Source organism: Ranitomeya imitator, chromosome 8 (assembly GCF_032444005.1).
Source record: "Ranitomeya imitator isolate aRanImi1 chromosome 8, aRanImi1.pri, whole genome shotgun sequence".
Classification (NCBI taxonomy): Eukaryota; Metazoa; Chordata; class Amphibia; order Anura; family Dendrobatidae; genus Ranitomeya; species Ranitomeya imitator.
In genome coordinates, this window is record NC_091289.1 from 62492728 (window position 1) to 62515448 (window position 22721).

Sequence of the window (22721 nt, forward strand, 5' to 3'; positions counted from 1 at the left end):
AGGTGAATATGTTTTTTTTTTTTTTATTTTAAGTCTTTTTTAACCACGCATTTAGTGCCCACATTGCTATATACTGCGTGGGCTGCGTTATATACTACATGGCTGCTTTGTACTACGTGGGCAGTGTTATATGATATGTGGGCAATGTTATATACTGCATTATATACTATATGGCTAATGTTATACACTATGTGGGCAGCGTTATTTACTGTATGGCTGCTATATACTACGTGGGCTGTGTTATATACTGCATGGCCACTGTTTTATACTGCGTGGCCTGTATTAACGCATCGGGTATTCAAGAATATGTCATGGCCTGTGCTATATACTATGTGGCTGCTATATACATACATACTCCAGAATACCCGATGCGTTAGAATCGGGCCACCATCTATTAGTAAAATATTGAAGGAAGATATACTTGGAAGTGATATACCACATGCACAGCTTGTTATTGTAAAAAAAAAAAAAAAACACTATGAAAAAATATAAATCTACTGAAAAAAAAAAATTAATTAAAAAATGGTATCACTGAGTTTTTCCAATCTATAGGTCCCCCAAAGTCACTTAAACTGAATTGGTCCTTAAAACAGTAAGTTTAAATTTCCTTGAAAAAAAGAAAAACAAATTAAAGTTACTGAGACAAATGTTAAAGCTTCTAACACCTTAATTTAAAAAAACAAAACAAAACAAAAAACAGATATGATATAAGGTAGCCATAAGGAAAATGTAACTTATTAATTACTAGATGGTGGCCCGATTCTAACGCATCGGGTATTCTAGAATATGCATGTCCACATATAGTATATTGCCCAGCCCACGTAGTACTGTATATTGCCCAGTCTCGTAGTATATTGGCCAGCACAGAGCCACGTAGCATAGACTTAAAAAAAAACAACAAAAAAAACCCCATATAATCACCTATAGCCCGAAGTCCCGCTATACTTACCATCCGCCGCCTTTCCCGCTCCCGGGACCGCTCCATTGCAAGCGGCAGCTTACGGTCCCAGGGCTGGTGTGAGCAGGACCTATGATGACGTCGCGGTCACATGACCGTGACGTCACGGCAGGTCCTTGTTGCACACCAGCGCTGGGACGGGACCGGAAGCTGTTGCTTGCAATGGAGCGGGGCGAGGAGCGAGAAAGGCGGCAGAGGGTGAGTATAGCAGGTTTCTGTTTTTTATTATTATTTTTAACATGACATATTTTTACTATTGATGCTGCATAAGCAGCATCAATAGTAAATAGTTGGGGACACACAGGGTTAATAGCAGCGGTAACGGAGGGCGTTACCGCTGCCATTAACCTTGTGTGAGTAGTGAGTGGAGGGGATTATGGAGCGGGCGCCGGCCAGTGAGTGCAGGAGAGTAGGGGAGGGACTAATCGGACTGTGGCCGTCGCTGATTGGTCGCGGCAGCCGTGACAGGCAGCTGCCGCGACCAATCAGCGAATGAATAACCGTGACAGAAGGACAGACAGACGGAAGTACTCCTTAGACAAATATGTATATAGATTGTGTGTGTGGTATAATTTTCTGGTTTAAAAAGGGATTCCAAGTTTGAAAACAAAATTGCTACTTTTAGATATGTCAAATTTCTGATATTTTTATGAAAGCAAAACATAATTACCTAAAGTTAACATAACCATAAAATGTGCGTGTCAAGAAAAATAAAATCTCAAAATCAATGGGATATGTCAAAACATTCCAGAGTTATTGCCAGAATGTGTCAAGAGACTTGAAAAGTTTGGCCTGGTCACTAAGGGGTTAGCATGAGGTTTTTTTTTTTTTTTTTTTAACCTAAAAACACAACAAGCAATTAAAAAAAAAAACCCACCACAAAGTTTAATATCATGCTTTTAATACAAACCTAAAAAACTTTGGAACAATATAAACTGTACACCTGAAAATTAAACACTTAGGCCATCAAATATTGCACAATGTTCCAAAACAAAAATTACACAAAAAGGAAAAAAAAAAAAAGTTTTTAATTTTTCAGTAAATAAACTAAAAATTTTCCCCATCTCACCCATCGACCTGCGTTAAACAAAACAAAGGTAAAACAAAACCTGTTACAGTTTAAACATTAATAAGTCAATATATTGATTTTTTTATTATAAAGATTATATCTTTAAATTTGCATTTCTGTACAAGATTAGACACTGTATCCGCTTTAAGAAGAGGCAGTTTTTTTCTAAATTTTTTTTTGTTTAGCATTTTGCTTTTTTGAAAAAATATTTTAATCCTTGGGATTTTTTTTTTTTGCTTTCCTTAAGAAAAAAAAACCTGAACAGAAGTGTAGCTTAAATGTACATTAGAAATATAGTTAGAACATATTCCGCTCACATTTTACAAACGTAGCAAACTTTTTTGTTTCCTATTTTTTTTAATTTTTTTTATATATACCGTATATATAAATGCAAATAAAATCTAAAGAAACACAAGTACTAGTGTTGTATTACAAAAGAAAAAAAAACCTGTTGCAAGGGGAGGACAATGCAATGTAGCAACCTGAATATTACAATTTAGGATTGAAAAATTTAGCAGCTGAAGATCCGCTCTGCTAATGAAAAGTGTGTGCGTGGTAAATTTAAAGGACTGTTCGTACGCATATAAGTGCCAATTTTCACTTTTTTTATAAAAAAAAAACAACAACAACAAAAAAAAAAAAACAGAAAGTGGTTAGTTTCAGATCAAAAAGGTTAACTTTAAATAATGCTAAAATTTGAAAATAAAGCTGGCGGCGACAAAAAGGTGTTTCAGCATTTTACGGGGGTTTCCTTAACTTGACAAGTTTGCACATACTGGTCATGTGCACTCGAGTGATTTAATTCTGCAATCATTAGGCATAGTCCAACATTTGCTCTTTGAACAGTTTTGGAGATTAAGCTGTCAAATGACAAGACATCTTTATTTCGCTACAATTTTCATTTGGAAAATTTTTCAGCTAAAAAAAAAAAAAAAAAAATAATCATAGGAAGATTATTCTAGGGCACCCAATTGCAATTAAAAATATATGTTTTAGTGTGTAGAAAATATGATGATATTTTTTTATCGTTGCTTTCATTAAAATTGCTCACTTGTAACTAATGTATCAACTATACTTTTGCCTTTAGAGATAAATAAAAAAAGCCACACACATTAGAAAAACAACATTTTTTTATCCATACATGCCAGATAAACTTATTAGGTGGTAGAGTATCTGGCATCTATGGATGAAAAATATATATATATATAAAAAAAAAATTATATGTGTTACGTAGCATTGTTCTTTCACATAAGTACCGTATTTTCTGGTGTACAAGACGACTGGGCGTATAAGACGACACCCAACTTTTCCATATAACATATGGAGTTTGGGATATACTTGCCGTATAAGACAGGGGTCATCTTATACGCCCAGTCATCTTATACAGCGTGTGCGGTGTGTATGGTTCCCAGGGTCTAGAGGAGAGGAGACTCTCCTTCAGGCCCTGGAATCCATGTTCATGTATAAAAAAAAAAAAAAAAAAAAATATGGGCTATACTTACCCTCCGACGGCCCCCGGCTCTCAGAGGTGCAAGCGGTGGCCTCCGTTCCTAACGATGCATTGAGCGAAGGACTTTCGATGATGTCGCAGTGGCGTGACGCATTGAGAGAAGGACCTTCGATGACGTCGCGGTACGTCATCGAAGGTCCTTCGCTCAATGCATCCTTAGGAACCGAGGCCGCCGCTTGCACCGCTGAGAGCCGCGGGCCGTCGGAGGGTAAGTATATCCCATATATATATATATATTTTTTTTACATGAATATGGATCCCAGGGCCTGGAGAGTCTCCTCTCCTCTAAATCCTGGGAACCATACAGGACAGCTCCCTGCACACGCCGTACCCGGCGTCAAAGACGACCCCCGACATTTGAGATGATTTTCAGGGGTTAAAGTAGTCTTATACGCCGGAAAATACGGTAATAGTTGGAAGATTATTGATACCAGTCACACTACTGGAAAAAGTAAAACCATTTTGAATACAAAATATAAAATCAGGCTCCTAATACTCAGTGAAAGCTTTTTACATCAGAGCTGTATTTTGGAGCTTTTTAGTTGTGCAGATCTACAACACGCCACCCTACAAGGTCTGGCATGGAGCATACTGTATTATTTGTATAACACCAATGTCACATGCAGTTTTTTTAGTGAGACGTATTTTATTCACATGATTTCAGGAATGCTCTCCCACTCTTCACCTTCCGGGGTATTACAAGGCTATTATCTCCTAGAAACTTTGTATATTCCAAGGGATATTGTATGATGGGGCAGAGTGGCAGGGCCCCTAGATGCTGCCACATACGTCTCATGCACAGATTGAAGTGATAGCTTTGCAAGTGTACACAGATTTATGCACATTAATTTTGCTGCATGAGTTATGTGCAAACTTGTTTAGTATGTTATTTGTTTTTAGATATAAAATATGTACAATTCAGGGCCTAAATGGGGATCAGTAGGCAGATTACCAAAAAAAAAAAAAAGAATACAAGGGCATGATTAAAATGCCTTTGTCACATGGGACTGTTTTGCAAATAGAAAATTACAGTAAAAAGATCTGTACAGCTAAATGGGGGGGGGGGGGGGGGGGGAAGGGTTGGGGGGGCGGCCATAAACGTGGAGATAATCAACAAGCACTCCCAAGAGATGTATTCCGTAAATCTATGTATGCAACGTGGTGTAAGGCCAGTTTCACACTAGAGTTTGTGGGCAGGGTAGGGCTGCGTACTTTCTTTAAGATCCGCATGCGTCTTGCGTACCTATATTTAACATTGTGTACGCAGGGATGTGTTGTATGCGGATGCGTCCCCATGCATCATTTTGAAGTGCCCGCCGAACGCAACATGTTCGTCACGTCAAAACGACGCACGGGGACGCATCCGCATACAACGCATGTCCCTGCATACACAATATTAAATATAGGTACATAAAGCCAATCCAAAGAAAACATATTGAGCAGCACAGCTTAAAGACCTAGAGCTGACCGTAGTCACTATACGGTGCACAGGAGAGCCCGACAGCGGATCGGGGTACTCGCATGAAGAAAAGTACTTTGACCAAAATGAGTAGAAAAAAGTTGCGGCAGCACTCACCAGTCCTTGAGCGGTATAAATCCTTTATTCAAGCAAGTATAACATTAACACTAAATATAGGTACGCAAGACACATGCGGATCTGTACACAGGCCTACGCTGCGCACAGAAACGCTAGTGTGAAACCGGCCCAAGAGGAATAAAATTATTACCGATCGCCATCTACCCCAGTTCCCAGTTTCTCTTTTCATTCACACAACTGAAATTCCTACTTGCTAGATTAAACTGCTTTATGGCCCAGAGTCATCAAGACCGGCGATTTTCCCACCAGTCTTGGACGTTGTGAGACTTGCGCCACGCCAGAAATATTACTTCAGCTCTGATTCACACAAGTTGGAATTTCAGTTACGTGAAGGAAGAGGACAGGAGCAGCACTGGAAGCCAGGGAAGATGGCAACCAGGAAGTATAAGCTTACACTTACACATTTAGACAGGTTAAGGGAATTATACAAAAAATAACTAAATAATAATTCTTAGGAGTGCTTCTTTCAAAGTAGGATTTTGTAAAATTTGCTTGGAGATGTGTAGCTTTTATTTTCCATGATAAATACTTTAAAGCAGTTGAGCAGTTCTTGGTTTATAGGAAACAATTCCAAGTCAAAGTAAATCGAAGTAGTATCTCTGGAAGTTAGAAAATGACTGCCAGGCAGAAGTGGTTTATAGTTTGCTTCAAATACAAAAGGAACGCTTAAATCTGACAAAAGGACCTTCCAGTTACTAATGTAAGAGTTCTTGATTTCAAAATTCTAACAAAGATGTTCAGCCTGGGAAAGAACAAAAAATAGAAACAGTGAATCTACACTGTTCATGACATGTTCAGAAATTAAAAAAGTTAGGTTACCACAAACTATGCTGTAAATATTTATATTTTTCTCTTTTTTTTCATAATATATATTATTTTGATAACTGTTCCTTGCTAGTTTTATTCCAAAAAACTCTTAGAAAATAAAATAAATAAAATCAATTATAAACACTTTAAAAAATATAGATATATTATAAAATTTGTTTTATATTACTTCCCCCCCCCCACCCCCAATGCCATAATTTTGCTCAGCTGGCCTATTTTGTACAAGGAATATCATTCATGTTTCAAATATGCCTTCTATGCAATGAGAAAAAAAAAAAAAAAGTCTTTTAAACCAGAATATTTCCTACAGAATGGTGTAACGAGTAAATAGCTTGGTTTTTAAATACTGTTTTTCATAACACACATTCAGCTTTCGATAAGTGCGATATAGCGTGTAATTGTTTAGTGGCGACTTCTTCGCATCTGGGGAAGGTAAGGTACACAACCAATATAGCTATAAGGGTCCTGGCTACATCAAGATAAGATGTAACTTTTAATAACCACCTTTAAAAACAAATCCGGACTACTCATATTTGTGACATAAAAAACAAACAAACATTAAAGTGCTTGTGCTCAACAGTGCTCAATAAAAAATGGTTTGGTCTCACCACATCTCGTTGTCCCATTTCGAATCCACCATGGACAGGAGAATCTATGGCTATTTTTGTCTAGGGCAGGAAAAAAACTAATCTTCCCAGTCGTGCCCATGCATTGCTCCTGTCCTAACAAGGACAGTCCCCAAATATTTCTGTTAGGGTATGTTTCCACGTTCAGGAAACGCTGCGTTTTTTACGCTGAGTAGAGCCGCAGTGTCAAACACGCAGCGTCCAGATGTTCATGAAATCCCGTCTCCACTATACATTAAAAGACGCATGCGGCAGACCCGCAAAAACGCACATGCAGCGCGTCTTCAGAATGCAGCATGTCCTTACATTACAGAAACAACACAAGGACAACGCAGCTGACCTGCCAGTGACCTCAGGTACAGATTTGGTCAGGATTTTACCTGCGTAAAATCCTGACCAAATCCTGAACGTGGACACATACCCTTATGGGGTACCCACCACCACCTAGAATAATGTATGCAATCCCTGGAGGATTCGAAATGGGACAATGAGATGTGGTGAGACCAAACCATTTTTTATTGAGCACTGTTAAGCACAAGCATTTTAAGGTTTGTTTTTTTGTGTGTCACAAATATGGGTAGTCCGGATTTGTTTTTAAAGGTTATTATTAAAAGTTACATTTTATCTTGATGTAGCCAGGACCCTAGCTGTTTACGAAGACACTGAGGCTGATTGTGAAGGTAAGGTACACCAAATCTACAGTTACAGGAACCAGTCTATCAATTTGTACTAGGAATACAGTGAAACCTCTGACATCCACCCAAACTGCAGTGAAAAAAAGAAAAATTGTATTTTTGGAAGGGTGGTCCTCAATAAAGAGGGCCAATATACATAGAATATAGAGTACTTTAAAAAAAAAAAATGGGCTTTTTCAATAATCTTTCAGATAGGTTTCACTGACTTTTATAAGGCAGAGTCAAGGCTCGACAGGCATTTTCTTTTTTTTGTTTTGTAGTGCAAGTGCTTTTTTTAACCTTGTCCTTAAATCAACCGTAATTTTGAAGAGCACATTATTCAACAGCACTTACACTACCAAGAAATTAATCAAGGCTTCAATACTGCTATAATACCACCACATACATTCAAAGAACCTTAACCTCAATTATGGGAGAAGGAAAAAAAAAAACAAAGGGGAGGTAGACAAGTACAGTCGCCTTATTTCTGTATAATCCATGAATTCCTTGCTATTTAAATTAAGCTGGGAATTTTAGTTAACTAATTTTTGTTAGTCAAAGCATGGAGAGAAAAAAAATACAATTTTTCTTCCTTTTACAAAAAGGCTTCAACTGCATGTATGCAGAGGCAATGCACTGAACGCTGCACGATAGCGGTTATGCCTTCTCCAGATTGAAGTACCAATGTATGGCTATTGTGAGTGGAAAAATAAATAAGGAAAATATAAAGACGTATTATACAAGCAAAGGCAGTTACTGTAAAAAAACAAAAAAAAAAAAACAAAACATAAATAAGAACCCAAACAACAAAAAATGCAAGAAGAGATGTTCCTCCAGCCTGACAGAGGGTGAAACTATAAAAGACAAGGCCCAATATTCCAAGCATGGCAGTACTGCCACAGGCACAGTTCTTTTGATATGACCATGCAGACCAACAGTCATGTTCTCATACGTTTTTGGGCATATTGAGGAGAAGTCAAAACAGAGATTTATTCCGCTGCAGCCAATTGTAAGGAAGGAAATTAAAAAACTAGTTATTCATATAATCTCTATAATTATAGTTTCACACAAATTCATTTTTATGTAAAAAAGGTGAGAACTTCACAAGTGTCCAGTAGCAATGCAACCCAAGTACTTTGTATCTCAGTAATATCTACTTGTATTACCATTTTTATTTCAGAAAAAAAAATAAAAAATAAGGTTTTAACTTTTAGATCTTGATCTTCTGTTCTTCAAAGAATCTTCTAATTTTCTTCAACAACCTCAATTAGCCAGGACAACGGGCTGGAATGGCTGACTCGGGTAGGGGAGGCTGAAGTTCAATCCATCCACAAAAGGCGATTTCTCATTAAACAGGCTGCTCCCAGTGCTGAAGGGTGTGGCAAACTGACCAGGGCTTGGAAGATTCTGGTTATCCCCCTCATAAAATAGCCCTGGTGGGCCGCCGAAGACAAACTCCTTGGCATTTGGAGAGAGCTGGGATGGGGGTCCCTGGGCTGGACTGAAGTTCAGCGAGTGCATTGAAAGAGATAGACCCTTGTGCTTTGCAAGATTATTGGTGGGCGAGCGTGCCATGCGTTGACCTCCTTTCTTCATCTTAGTTGAGCCAAATTTGGTGGCAGCAAATGTGGCAGTAGTAAAGGTAATTGGCTGAGTGGCACGGGGGATGAAAGTTGGACTTGGAGACTGACCAAAAGATGGAGATGGAGAGTTTGACAGCGAAGTCTCTTGGTTTGTAATTGGGATGAATGCTTGTGCCTCAGGGTTGAAGCTACTCTTGATCTCTTTGTCCAGCTCTGTGCTGCTCTCTACATCTTCCAAGTACAATACTTTTACGGTTCCCTTCTCCCCAATTTGATAAGACACTTCAAATGGATCGATCCAAACACTCAGTTCTTCTGGTACATTTGCCCTCACATCCTCTATATCGAGACCACTTCTGCGTGCAGCTTGCTCGACAACCGGATCCACTGTTTCGCCAATGTGAACGCAGCGATACCCTGAGCCTTTCAGTGGTTTTTCGGGGTACCAGTGCCCTTCATATTTGCCTTTTAAAAGCCTCTCCAGCTCTTCACCAAACAGATCAGCTCTTCGTCTTGGAAGCTTATTGTACAAGTATGATATAATAAAATTTAGGGCGACCTTAATCTCCAGATGCATATTCTCTGTAGGGAAATAAAAAGGAAAATAAAACATATATACTTGCATATATTTAAACTATGTATGCATTAAACACAATTATAAAAACTGGAACATAAACACCCAGTAAGAAATAATGTCCTTAGTGATGGCCACATGCAATAACTATATTCAGCGGACTCAGGAGCTGAGCCTGCTCTACTCAGCATGGGCATCAGCTTCAATACATAGTCTGCACCTGATAGCTAGCTCTGGTCGCATCAGCTTAACCTCTTAAATGCTGCTGTCAAGCATGACACATTTAGAAGACATCAACATAGCCGCAGTCAGTTACAAGGTACTGATGACGAAGGTCTCCCATTTCCATCATGGTAATATTCCAATGAACCTTTATCTGAAACTGGGCATTATAAGAAACCAATAATACTAAAGTACTAAACAATATACTGTAATACTAATCACAAGCCGAGTCCCCTATGGAAGCTAAGAATGGCAAAAAATAAAAATAAAAAAATTGCCATTTGTCACTGCATTTGTAGAAAAAGAGAACCAAAGTTTAAATTTCATGCTACCAGAGCTTTGTACTTAGCCCCAAATGATAAATTAAAAATGTCCACTAAAAAAAAAAAAAAAAAAAAAAAAAAAAGAAGAAGTGTTAAAGACTTCAGAAAAGGCCTATAGGAGCCCATTCTTTTTCTTCTATAACCACAATATAAATATACGATAATTAGATACACATCTATGTTTGGCATACATACACCTGACCTTCAAAAAGGCATTGCTAAACTAGTAAAGAAAAATAAACAGTTTAACTTCGGTTAGAGACAGATCTCACACACTTCCCCAATATACCCGAATTAAGCGAGCTGCCCTGATCTTCGTACCAGCAGTCCATGCTTCCAACATTTTCATCTTTGCCTTGACCCAGTGGTGTGAATTAAGGGGTAGCTGCCTGGCTAAATTTCCATAGTTAATGCAGTCTCCTTATGTGGTGCATTCATATAGAAAGGGGCTGGGTTAACTATTGAGCAAGCCACGTTTCATGCACATCAATAGTCACATGCAGGCACACAAGAGGCTCTTTTCTGAGCGGAGCCAAAGCCCGATGAGAGGTCAAAGCCGATATAATAATCAGGCAGATTTCTTACTGTAAAAATACCATGAAGAAAAATCCATGTCTACCACAAGCCAGAGGACCACTAAGCAGAAGCTGCACAGTCACAATCCTCAGTCACAATCCTCAGCATCTTATCGCAGGACTAACTAGAGGGAGCGGAGAAAATTTCTAAAACGGCATCATTCACAGCTATAGGACTATGTAGTGGACATTATTATTACCAAACCAACCCCAGCCGAGTACAAAAGGATGTAAAGGCCAAACGCTCAGCCTGTGTCCTACGAACTCCCTGTACTACATGATCAGAACCCAGGTCCACCATGAAGACAACAGTTCTCCAAGCCTTGGATTCTAAAGCAGCCCACCATGCCGAATAGTTCCCTTCATGGAGATGGCAGGGCCAATACCCCAAGGACAGGAGGCGAAGCAGCCGATCTGCAGCATAGAGTAGCTGAAGCAGTGAAGGTGGGACTAACAGATTAGGACTCAGATTAAAATCAAATAGAACATTGAAGCCTACTGGCTTTAAGCCGAGCCATTTGTCATAGAAGTCGTATACTACTACCACATTGAAAGTTACTAACCAGTAACATGTCCCACTGTCTTGAATGTCTGTACAATTGATTTCCCACACTTGTTACCAATGGGTGCAGCTAAATTGACAGTAAGTGCCAATTAAAAGTGCTCATGTACTTAGACTACCTTAATAAGTGCCATACAACTGTCAGAGGTATATAAACGTTAGGTGCTGTGAGATCGCATATGCCATCTCATTAAAGTACTAAAATAAAAAAGGGAGTTCCAAGAACATCCGGGACGGATTACCCTGTGTCAGCAGTTTGTGCAATTTCCCAATCTCATGACATCAATACTAACAGACGTGAAGGGAGTCACAGACTTTATGCAGACTAAGGCTAAACTGCAGCTTCTTACAGTTCCAGCAAAGCACATGGGATTTCTAGAGATCTCATACCAACAGTTTTGCTTTTTTTCCCTGTGTAAATTGTCCTGCGGAGTATTTTTTTTTCTTTATTTTGCCAGAATGTCATTTTCTCTTGTAGGAACATTGAGTTTTGAGTGTGAACTTTCTATATAGAACTGCATTTCTGCTGCAGGAAAGTGCTAAAAATGCATGTAATCCATATATGATTATTACAAAGCGGCTTTTATTTACAGCGTGACATACCAAAAAGAGAAGAAAATGTCAAAAATGTGATAAAGTAAAGAATAGTAATAATGGTCCTAGGAGCGCTGGAAATGAGACCAAAACAAGGATTTTAGTGTTGAACCACAACGCGTTTCAACGGTTGAACCACAACGCGTTTCAACGGTTGAACCACAACGCGTTTCAACGGTTGAACCACAACGCGTTTCAACGGTTGAACCACAACGCGTTTCAACGGTTGAACCACAACGCGTTTCAACGGTTAAACCACAACGCGTTTCAACGGTTAAACCACAACGCGTTTCAACGGTTAAACTGTCTTCATCAGGTGGAAAATGTGATAAAGACGCAGGTAACCTAATTTAGGTAATAGTTGCAAAGACAAAAGCTCCCCAAATACTCATGGTGGGATCGTAGAAGACAGAGCGGATCCAACCGTGAAGTCCCAATGTGAGGAAATAGTGGAAAAGAAAAATTATTTAGAACTGAGAGTCCTCAGTGGTTGATACCTTTTAATGGCTAAGGCCTCTTTCATACTTCCGTCGGGAGTGTCACATCCTAATGCGTCAGCGTGACGTATCGACGGATGTTAGAAAATATTGGTAAAACGTATGCAATGTTTCCAGTATTTCGACGGAGGCATCTCCAGAATTTGCGATAAGTCGCTAATACAAGTCTTTTTGTTTTCTTAAAAAAACGACGTATCTCGACGGGCCTCTTTCACACTTCCATCTTTGTAGTTTTGTCGAGATACATTTTTTTGAGAAAACAGGATCCTGCAAAAAAATTTGCAGGATCCTGAATTTTCTCATAGACTTGTATTAGCAACGTATCGCGACAGATGGCCACACGTTTCGTCCGTCGTGCACTGGATCCTGCGGAATTTGATGGCCAATCTTTTCCAAAAAAACGTTCAATGAAACGTTTGTCTGCAGTGGAAAAATGTTCCCGACGCCTCCTGTGGCATACGTCGTTCCACAGAATGGGAGCCTATGAACACTGGATCCTGGGCACACTGTGAAACGCAGGAATCCAGTGACGGATGCTGTTCTCTCTTTCAGAAATTTCTCCATTGAAATTCAGCCAACAACGTGTGTAACACACCCATCAAAACACTGGATGCATACACACGTTTTTCACGACGTCCGTCGATACGTCACAACAACGCATTACGACGCCCGCCAGCAGACGAAGTGTGAAAGAGGCCTAAGGGCTTCTTCTCACTTGCGTGAAACATGGCCGAATCTCGCAGGTTAAAACCCAGCTCTGCCGCCGGCACTTCAGAGCGGAGCATGCAGCCGCACAGCAATACATGGAGCTGCATGCTCCGCTCCCAAGTGCCGGTGGCAGAGCCGGGTTTTAACCTGCGAGACTCGGCCATATTTCACGCAAGTGAGAAGGAGCCCTTACTGAAAAGATGGTAACAAATTGCAAGCTTTCGAGACTAGCAACCCCCACATGTAATCAAGCTGTCTAAGCAGCCACAAATCATCCAGCTGTGGCAAGGAAAACTAAATTTCCGAGCAGTCATAAATGCTCGGAGACCACCCGAGCAACGAGTATACTCGCTCATCACTAGTAATTTCATGTCCATAATGCTATGATCGGGGAGACAAGTGTATTGCCACAGGTAGATCCATTCTTTTTTTCTCCTTATTGTATGGCGATGAGAGTTCATCCTTGTTCTTAGTTTCTGCTCTGCCTCCCCTACATATAGACCCCCAGTTGGACATTTAGTACAAATATTTAAGTACACGACATTAGAAGTTACGAGTTGCCTCTTCCCTGATAGTACCTCCTACAGATTTCTCTTATCATAGCGCCTTTTTTTAGAAACGATAATTGTATTCCACGTGGGAAGGAAGAGACCCGGCAGAGAGCGATCGCACAAGCCCCGACGCGCGTTTCATGTAAATGGCTTCCTCGGTGGGCTTTGTCAGTGTTTAGACCGGATGAGCAGTTTTGTTTTCTTTTTCCGGGGCTTTTCCTAGCACTTGCTGGAAAGATTGTCTCTTTCTATGGAGAATTGCACATGCACTTTTTCTGCTCTGGGTCGTTATTTTTGTGCCCTTTTGCTGTTAGTATTTAAGTGGAGGGCCCTCGGCAGTTTGAGACGCTTATTGGTTTGTTCTTCCCCCCCCCCCCCATTTTATCTTGTCTTTGGTATATACACACACACACACGTATGTATTTTTGTAAGTGAGTTTATACAATAAAGACATGTTTTGTACTCTATTCAAGTCTCTTTGGAGAGTCTCACTTTACACTATATCAATAGATGTATTTGAGGCAATTAACTCCTTCCTCCTCTATCTATGTAGCTATATAACCCGATCCAACAAATATTCCACTGGATTACGTCATGCCACTTCTCCAGGCACAGGTACTCCTCCCTGACTTATTTATTTCTCCACAAATTAATTCATATTTTACAAGCCAATCACACTGCCTTATTTGTAGCAATATAAATCATGGGCACCATACTCCATATAGTACTCTATAGCTCTACGAAGGTGGACTATGCTTTAGTTCATTCTTTCGACTTACTCTGCTGCAAGCGGTTTCTTATATTTATATAATAATTTTATTATTCTTCAATCAATTCTTACAAAACACCTCATCTTTTGGGTCTGTTTATTTAATCTCATATTACCACAAGAACTCCAAATTTGGTTACATTAAAACATTTCCTCTTCTGCAGCAGTCGGGTAGGTAGCCTCATCCCTGAACCTCCCTGTCTCACTCACGATTTGGTATTATTGAATTGTCTATGGTACTTCTATGGTGTTGTATATATTTATTATTACATATTGGTGACTAGGTTATTCGTTCTTCATTTAGTCCCACTGTATGCTGTATTATACATGGGGTCTAAGGGGTATCGTTTCTCCTTATGGAGAGTGACATACCAGCTCTGGCTTCGCAAGGTAAGGAGGCTTATTTGCCGTGCAATGCTCCTCTGGGAAATATAATATGCAAATTGCCTCTTCTGAGAAAAAGAGGACTTAAACTCTATAGTGCCACCTGTTGGAAGTAGTGATCCTACAAGTCACAATCAAGCCTTTAACGAGTCGTGCAATATGACTTAGGATAAAAGCCAAATCAATATCTCAATTCACAGACACGGTGTTTCGGGCTGTTGGCCCTCGTCAGTGCGAAGCATGAGAACTAATTTGGCTAGGTGAGAGGCTCTAGACTGCTTCCAACAGGTGGCGCTATAGAGTCTAAGTCCTCTTTTTCTCTGAAGAGGCAATTTACATATTGTATTATACATGGACATGTATTTTATTTTTTCTTTATTGATCTCACATAGACTGACGAAGATCCATGACAGACCAAAAAGTTTATACAGACTGCAAAATAAAATTTTCTGAATAAAGATCTATTAAGTTGAGTGCCAAGTTTTATTATTACTATTTGTGGTTTGGGCAACCTACTAGAGCACCTTCACTGTAGTGCCACGGAATATTCTATATTGTAGTAAGTCACACAGAGTGACTGCAGACTTATTGGTTTTGACCAGGCAACCCTTTTAAGATTATTTTGAATGTTAAAGGGAACCTGTCACCCCGTTTTTGAAAGATGAGATATAAATAGTGTGAAATAGGGGCAGAGCTGGGCTTTACATTAGTGTCCTTTTGGTGCCTTTATTCCCCCGGGATGCTGCTGAAATACCTTTGTGAAGTGTCCGTTTTGTCCTGTCAGTCAAGTTGGTCAGGTCGAATGGGCGTTGTAAAATAGCGGTTCCTCCCCCACCTCATGCGATTCCCTGCGAAGTTTAGTTCCGCCGTTGGCGTTATGTTTAGCGCTTGCGCAGTGAATTTGCCTCCGGCGCCTGCGCATTATGTTTTGCCCATCTGTGGGCAAAGCATAATTGACATCATTGCGCATGCGCGGGCCTTCACTTTAGCCGGGGTGCCCCGGAAGTTGTCATATCGGCAAAGTGTTATTCTGGATGCCGTATCTCATCCCACACTGCGAGCGTAAGGCAGGCGAGCGATCTTGGCACAAAACTTACGCTCGCAGTGTGGGATGAGATACGGCATCCAGAATAACACTTTGCCGATATGACAACTTCCGGGGCACCCCGGCTAAAGTGAAGGCCCGCGCATGCGCAATGATGTCAATTATGCTTTGCCCACAGATGGGCAAAACATAATGCGCAGGCGCCGGAGGCAAATTCACTGCGCAGGCGCTAAGAAAAAGCGCGATCTGTGCTATTCACAGATCGCGTTTACGAAAGACAAGCCGAGAATCAGGGGGAGGAACCGCTATTTTACAACGCCCATTCGACCTGACCAACTTGACTGACAGGACAAAACGGACACTTCACAAAGGTATTTCAGCAGCATCCCGGGGGAATAAAGGCACCAAAAGGACACTAATGTAAAGCCCAGCTCTGCCCCTATTTCACACTATTTATATCTCATCTTTCAAAAACGGGGTGACAGGTTCCCTTTAAAGTTACATGGAAAGGGGAACATTTGCCATAGGCTTTTGTGCAAGTATTAAATTCTTCTCGATCACCCATGATGGCACCAAGAGAGAAAGGTTCCACCCCTTCAAAAGACAGGTAACCTACAGGATAAATAGGACGGTACCTCTCCCTCACATCAGTTGGTTTCCTGTCCTTGATGGGGAAGAAAGCAGAAAGGAGACTGAAAATCTTCCCAGGCCTGGCTGGTCGGCTCAGGCAGCAATCCCTTCCCTGTCTCGGTGCAGGGTCTTTGGAAGCGGCACGGTGGGTCCATGGGGACTGCCACACGTGTGTGGGCGCAGGTGAGCGGCATCCCAGCACAGTGATGGCCTGCTCTGGCATGGCTCAGTATGTGGCACATGGCACGGTAGATGCACGCCAGGAGGCATATTCGGGGGCGTGTCCGGGACATCAAGTGTCTGAAGCCGTGCCTGGGTGACATGTCGGAGGGCATTCCTGAATGTCGCACTCCGGGGCCGTGCCGAAGAGATGTAGGCAGGATGACGCATGCCGGAAATACACAGAGGCACATGACCTGGAGCTTCTAGGGGTATCAGAGTGCCAGTGAAATAGCACAGGATATAGATAGATATATTTATTATAAAATCTGGGTTATAGCTAGAGTTCCAGAAAAGGTTTTTCGTGTACTCCTTGTTCAGGCTAGGGATACACTTGATTTATCATTTACTTTGCGTGTGATATATTCAGGTCTTCATATGTTGGTCCTTTTATTACCTCGTGGTTCAGCTTTTAATCATTTTTACCGTGTATAATCTGGTTTCTTTTTATCTTATTTATTAGAGCAATGAAAAATGGGACTAGATTTAAATCCCATCCCCAACAGCCATAACAGAGTTCCCATTTGAGCCCATAGAATTGTTATCCCTTAAGGTTCTCGCTCTTAAAACAGCCCTCCTGGTAGCTTTAACATAAGAGTTCGTGACATTTAGGCCCTTTCCATACTCAGATACTACAAGAGGGTACTTTTGAAGCATGAACCATCCTACCTAAGGGCAGTCTCACACGTCCAGATAATTCCAGTACCGGAAAAATCGGTACCGGAATTATCCGTGTCCGTGTGCCGGTGCGTTTCTGTGGCACATCAGTGTGGCACACGTGTGCCGCCCGTGTGCCTACTGGGTACCACACGCACCGTGCAGGAGACCGCTCTAAAGTTTAGCGCTGTCCCCTGCATCTGGTGCTGAAGCCGCGATTCATATCTTCCCTGAAGCAGCGCCAGCCAGCGAGGGAGCCGGGTGAGTATTTTAATAACAGAAGGGGTGGGGGGGCAAACAGGGGGTGGGCATATGGAGCTTTATTTTAAACACGATTATTCATATCTTCTCTACAGCCAACGCTGCTGCAGGGAAGATATGAATCGCGGCTTCAGCACCAGTGGGGGGGGGGGGGGAATAGCGCTTACAGTAGCGCTGTCTCCTGCACGGCACACGGACTACGTCCGTGTGCGGTACGTGTTTTACATGGACCCATTGACTTTAATGGGTCCGTGTAATCCGTGCGCTCCCACGAACACTGACATGTCTCCGTGTTTGGCACACGGAGACATGGTCCGCAAAAAATCAATGACATCATTCTGCCTTCATTTTTTCTTCTAGTCCAAAAAAAAATAAAAAATAAAAAAAAGAGGGAAGAGAAGCTTCATTCACTAGAAGTTAAAAGATGTCTGGTTAGATACCGGTCAGCTACTGAGACATGGAGGAAAGGTGATTTAGGCTATGTGAACACGTCAGGATTTTCTTGCAGAAATTTCCTGACAAAATCAGGACATTTCTGCCAGAAATCCGCATGCGTTTTTTGCCGGACACTCCAATTTAATGGGAAATCCGCAAAAATAATGAACATGCTATTTCTTTTTGCGGAATGCGTTTTTTTTTGCGGAAAAAAAACACAAACATGTCCACAAAACATGCAGAATGCATTCTAAATGATAGGATGCATATTGTTTTTTTTAGCGATTTTATAGCGTTTTTATCGGGAAAATCTGCAAAAAAACCTGCAAAAAATCCTGACGTGTGCACATAGCCTTATAATTCGCATCCTTCCAGGGATGTAGGGAGGAACTCAAGGCCTCAAAGTGCACAATAGTTAGGTGGGCTCAGGCCAATCACTATCTTATCCAGCAAGTGGCAAAGCAGTTCCAGAAGGTCTGAAGGCTCACTCCACAAGGGCCCCAACAACTTCCTGGGCAGAGAGATTGGATGTGTCAATCAAGCAGATTCGTAAGGCAGCAACCTGGTCTTCTCCTTCCACTTCTAAGCATTATAGACTGGATATGGTTTCATTTTCCGATCTCAGCTTTGGGAGAAGGGCACTTCAGGGTGTGGTCCCTCCCTGAATTCTTATTTCTCTGCAATTCCCTCGTGGTGCGGTCATGAGGTTTTTCAAAACCCATAGCAGCACCCTTATATTCTCTCCCGTCACGCGTGGGTGAGCACTTTTCCCAGTGTTATGTTCACGTTTTTGGTTGTGATGTGGTGTTGGTAAATGTGAATTGTTGCAATCCATTGGAGGTCCGGTCATGCTCTGTAATCCAACCGATGCGAGAGAGGTGCTGCCCTTTAGGCTGTAGGTTTCCTGTCTTTAGTGGGCAGATCCCCTCTCTTGGTGCTGTAATGGGTTCTGAAACATCCTGTTACCAGTAAGTAACGGTCTTTTCCTCATATCTAAAAAGGTGTGACCTAATGTTCGACAGTAGATCAGACTAGGCATAAATGGCAGCTGGGAAACTCATTTTTTTTTACTATAGAGTTTATTCACATTTCCCCTTACGATTCCATATTTTTATTCAATAAAAAAAAAAAATTTATATATATATATATATATATATATATATATATATATATATATATATATATATATATATATTTTATCAGTACATTTCAATTGTTTTATTCACAATTCAGATTATGGTTTTTTTCTTGTTAACATGCAGAATGCTTCAAAGGATCAAAATCAATAAGCGTTTTAGCTCACAGAATTCTATGGCCATTTTCACACAGAATAAACACTGCTTTTTTTTCCCCCATTGAAGACTGCTGTGAGAAGCCTGAAAAAAAACATTTGCGCCTTTAAAGGGAATCTGTCACCTTGAGACATGCCATTCCTTCACTGATAAGGGTAATGTACAGGTAAATGGTCTTTAAATGCTGTTCAGCAGGTTTATTGGAACTTTAACCCCTTCATGACGCCAGCTTTTTTTGGTTTTGCGTTTTTGTTTTTCGCTCCCCTTCTTCCCAGAGCCATAACTTTTTTTATTTTTTCATCAAAATGGCCATATGGGGGATTATTTTTGCGGGATGAGTTGTACTTTTGAACGACACCATTGGTTTTACCATATAGTCTACTTGAAAACGGGGAAAAAAATTTTTAAGTGCGGTCAAAGTGCAATCCCACACTTGTCTTTTGTATGACTTTTTTTGCTAGGTTCACTAAATGATAAAATTGACCTGCCATTATGATTCTCCAGGTCATTACGAGTTCACAGACACCAAAGATGTCTAGGTTCTTTCTTTATCTGAGTTGTGAAAACATTTTCCAAAGTTTGCTAAAACACACAAAAAAAGCGCCATTTTCCGATACCCGTAGTGTCTCCATTTTTCGTGATCTGGGGCTGGGTGAGGGCTTATTTTATGTGCCAAGCTGACGTTTAACCCCTTCACGACCTTGCCCTTTTCCGTTTTCTGCGTTCTCCTTTTTCGCTCCCCTTCTTCCCAGAGCCATAACTTTTTTATTTTTCTGTCAATATGGCCATGTGAGGGCTTGTTTTTTGCGGGACAAGTTGCACTTTTCAATGATATCATTGGTTTTAGCATGTTGTGCACTAAAAGAAAAAAAAAAAAAAAAAACAAACTTGTTTTTGGTTTGTTTATTTTTTGCTAGGTTCACTAAATGCTAAAACTGAGCTGCCATTTTGATTCTCAAGGTCATTACGAGTTCAAAGACACCAAACATGTCTAGGTTACGTTTTATCTAAGTGGTAAAAAAAAAAAATTCCAAACTTTGCTTAAAAAAAAAAAAAAAAAAAAAAAAAGGGGCAATTTTCCAACACCCGTGGTATCTCCATTTTTCGTGATCTGGAGTCAGGTGAGGGCTTATTTTTTGCGTGCCAAGCTGGCGTTTTTAAGGATACCATTTTGGTGCAGATAGGTTCTTTTGATCGCCCGTTATTACATTTTAATGCAATGTCACGGCAACGAAAAAAAACAATTCTGGCTGTTTAGCGATCAGGTTTTTTTTTTTTATTGCTAGATCGGGCCATTCTGAACACCGCGATACCAAATATGTGTAGGTTTGATTTTTTTTTAATTTTATTTTAAATGGGGCGAAATTTTTTTAAATTTTTGCCATGCTTCAATAGCCTCCATGGGAGGCTAGAAACTGGCACAACTCGATCGGCTCAGCTACATAGCAGCGATCATCAGATCGCTGCTATGTAGCTGAATTACAGGCTGGCGCTCACAGCAGGCCGGCATCAGTAGCCATAGAGGTCTCAAGGACCTCTATAGTTACTATCCTTACGTATCGCTGACCCCCAATCATGTGACGGGGGTCGACGATGTGCTCATTTCCGGCCGCGCGGCAAGATGCGCCGGTTAAATGCCGCTGTCAGTTATTACTAGTTAATAGCAGTGGGTGAATCGCGATTTCACCCGCCGCTATTGCGGACACATGTCAGCTGTTCAAAACAGCTAACATGTCCCGGCTTTGAGGTGGGCTCAGCGCCGGAGCCCACATCAAAGCAGGGGATCCGACCTCCACAGTAATAGTACAGCGGAGGTCAGTAAGGGGTTAATTATACCATTTTGGTGCAGATACAAATCTTTTAAATCACTCTTTATTGCTTTTTAATGCAATATCGCGGCAACAAAAAACAAACAAAAACTAATTCTGGTGTTTTGACTTTTTATCGCTACGCCATTTAGCGATCAGGTTAACGGGAACCTGTCACCCCGAAAATTGCAGGTGAGGTAAGCCCACCGGCATCAGGGGCTTATCTACAGCATTCTGTAATGCTGTAGATAAGCCCCCGATGTTACCTGAAAGAGGAGAAAAAGACGTTATATTATACTCACCCAGGGGCGGTCCCGGTGCTGGTCCGGTTAGATGGGCGTCTCTGGTCCGCTGCGGCGCCTCCCATTCTTCATTCCAAGACGTCCTCTTCTGATCTTCAGCCACGGCTCCGGTGCAGGCGTACTTTGTCTGCCCTGTTGAGGACATCTTGGAATGAAGAAGGGAGGCGCCGCAGCGGACCAGAGACGCCCATCCGACCGGACCAGCACCGGGACCACCCCTGGGTGAGTATAATCTAACCTCTTTTTCTCATCTTTTAGGATACATCGGGGGCTTACCTACAGCATTACAGAATGCTGTAGATAAGCCCCTGATGCCGGTGGGCTTACCTCACCTGCGATTTTTGGGGTGACAGGTTCCCTTTAATCTTTTTTTGTTGATAGATCGGGCGATTCTGAACACGGCGATACCAAATATGTGTAGGTTTGATTTTGTTTACTGTTTTGAATGGGGCAAAAAGGGGGTGATTTAAAGTAATTTTATTTTTCATATTTTACATTTTTTTGTTTTTTTATTTTTTACTTTTTCCATGCTTCGATAGCTTCCATGGAAGGTTAGAAGCTACCACAACTTGATCGGTTCTACTACATAGAGGAGATGCTCAGATCATCCCTATGTAACACAATTGCTGCATTACTGAGCGCCGACCACAGGGTGGCGCTCATAGCAATCCTCAAGGAGACCTCTGGTTGTTATGCCGATGCACCGATGACCCCAGACCATGTGACGGGGTCACCGATGTGCGCATTTCCGGCTGGATGCGCTTGTTAAATGACGCTGTCAAGAGTTTGAAAGCGGTATTTAACTAGTTAATAGGTGCGGGTGGATCGCGATTCCACCCGCGCCTATTGCGGGCATATGTCAGCTGTTTAAAACAGCTGAATGTCCCGGCTTTGATGCGGGCTCACCGCCGGAGCCCACATCAAAGCGAGGGATCTGACCTCGGATGTACTATTCCGTCCGAGGGCAGAAAGGGTTTAAAGAGGCTGTCCACTACATTTACACTGATGGTCTATCCTTAGGCTAGGTTCCCATTGTGTTAATGGGACCACGCTAACGGACAGTGTTGCACGGCGAAATTAACGCCATGCAACGCGTCCGTTAGCGCGCCCATTAATAGCAATGGGGACGCGCATCTCTAGCGCGTGCCATTTTCAGCACGCGCTAGCGATGTGCCGGTGTTTTGTGGCGTGCTGCGGACGCTGCTTGCTAGGCGCTAAACGGATTGCACTAACGCAATCTGAACCTAGCCTTAGGCCGGCCTCACACTAGCGTGTTTTACGGACGTAAGAGAGGTGCTGAAAATACGGACTGCATGCGGTACAATGCTTCTCTATGCCCCTGCTGCTATCTGCTGTATTTTACTGATCCGTATTATACAGTCTTACGGCCGTAGAAAATCGCAGCATGCTGCGTTTGTCACCGTATTGCGCAAAAAATCCACCAGTGAAAGTCTATGGGGGCGAGAAAAAT

General features: G+C 41.5%; 1 protein-coding gene across 1 annotated transcript in view; it reads right to left on the bottom strand.

The window, feature by feature from the left end:
• Nucleotides 1-1842: 1842 nt before the first annotated feature.
• Nucleotides 1843-22721, bottom strand: part of TOB2 (transducer of ERBB2, 2) — a 29225-nt gene continuing 8346 nt past the window's right edge. Inside the window, exon 2 of the mRNA XM_069737026.1 lies at nt 1843-9424. Within this exon, the coding sequence (XP_069593127.1) occupies nt 8523-9419 (897 nt within the window). The 5' untranslated portion in view covers nt 9420-9424 and the 3' untranslated portion in view covers nt 1843-8522. The remainder of the gene's footprint in view (nt 9425-22721) is intronic.